General features: G+C 51.6%; 1 protein-coding gene across 1 annotated transcript in view; it reads left to right on the forward strand.

Moving 5' to 3' along the window:
* LOC102480263 (paraneoplastic antigen Ma6F) overlaps window positions 1-1,344 on the forward strand; it is a 7,179-nt gene that overhangs the window by 2,778 nt on the left and 3,057 nt on the right. Inside the window, exons 2-3 of the mRNA XM_027767579.1 lie at window positions 648-1,120; window positions 1,205-1,342. Coding sequence (XP_027623380.1) covers window positions 688-1,120; window positions 1,205-1,342 — 571 coding nt within the window. The 5' untranslated portion in view covers window positions 648-687. The remainder of the gene's footprint in view (window positions 1-647; window positions 1,121-1,204; window positions 1,343-1,344) is intronic.

The raw sequence follows: 1,344 nt of genomic DNA on the forward strand, positions 1-1,344 counted from the left end.
AAAGCGACCGCCGGGCGCGCGTGCATGCGTGCCCAAGATACCGAGAGGAGAATGGAGGAGAAGGGATTGCAGTGTGACCATCCTCCCTGGGGGGAGATTTCTCGCTTTCTGTCTCTCTGTCTCTCTCTGTCTGTCTGGTAAGTGCATGCGCCCTATAGCAAAAACCTCACCCCCCCAAAAAAAAAATAGGACAGAGAAGAGAGGAAATAGTGATAGAAAACCACAGATATGACTAACGAACCCAGACGTCAGTTCTTTTCAGAGTAATGAAATTGATAAACTGTAGAAAAATAGTCAAGCCCAAAGACAACACTACTCACCAATATCAGAATCAAAAGGGGGTATTACTAGAGATCACACAGACGTTAAAAAGATAATGAGGGACTGTTATGAGCAAATTTGTGCCCAAGTTTTTGACAACTTAAATAATCTTGAAAGATCCTGGGGGGGGGGGTTTTACTATAACCAAAGCGATAAAGTAGAAAACAGGAGCAAATCCATTAATTTTGTTATTTTAAAAGTCCGCTAAAATCAAGCAAACAAAACAGGAAAGGGGAAAAAAAATACACGCTCTGCCATGATAGGGGAAAGCTGATAGGTGGGGTGGGCTCTCTGGAACAAACCTTCTCTCCTGTTTGCACTCACAGACCTTGTCAGAGGCTCCGTCAGCACACGCCACTGGCGACCATGCTTCCTCTCCCGAAATCTGCGATGGTGCTGGAGATGCTGCAGGACTGGTGCAGATGGATGGGCGCAAATGCACAGCGCTCCCTGCTCATCCTGGGCATCCCCGATGACTGCCAGGAAGAGGAATTCCAGGAGGCTGTGAAGGCCGCTCTGTGGTCCCTGGGCAGCTACCGAGTGCTCATCAAGATCTTCAGAAAGGAGTTCGGGGCCAGGGTCGCCTTGGTTGAGTTTGCTGAGTATTTAAACCGAAGTTTGATTCCACAACAAATACCAGGCAAAGGTGGACCTTGGACTGTGATCTTCTTGCCCCAGGCCCCTGATGCTGAATTCCAGGATAGACTCAGTTTCCCTGCTCAGCCCCAGGGACAAACAGTAGCCGAAGGTGCAGGTGAAGCAGGCAAGGAAGGATGTGGATGTGAGGCAGGAGCTGCAGGTGTAGTGGAAGATTCAGGAGAGGCTGGAGCTGCCAGTGAGGCGGAAGTTGCAGATGAGGCGGGGGGTGAGGAGGAGGCTGCAGGTGAGGCGGGAGCTGCAGGTCAGGAGGGATATGCAGGTGAGGGGGAAGCTGTAGCTGAGGCAGGAGCTGCAGGTGAGGAGGGAGCTGCAAGTGAGGCGGGAGCTGCAAGTGAGGCGGGGGCTGCAAGTGAGGGGGGGGGC

Source organism: Tupaia chinensis, unplaced genomic scaffold, assembly GCF_000334495.1.
Source record: "Tupaia chinensis unplaced genomic scaffold, TupChi_1.0 Scaffold144326_1, whole genome shotgun sequence".
Classification (NCBI taxonomy): domain Eukaryota; kingdom Metazoa; phylum Chordata; class Mammalia; order Scandentia; family Tupaiidae; genus Tupaia; species Tupaia belangeri.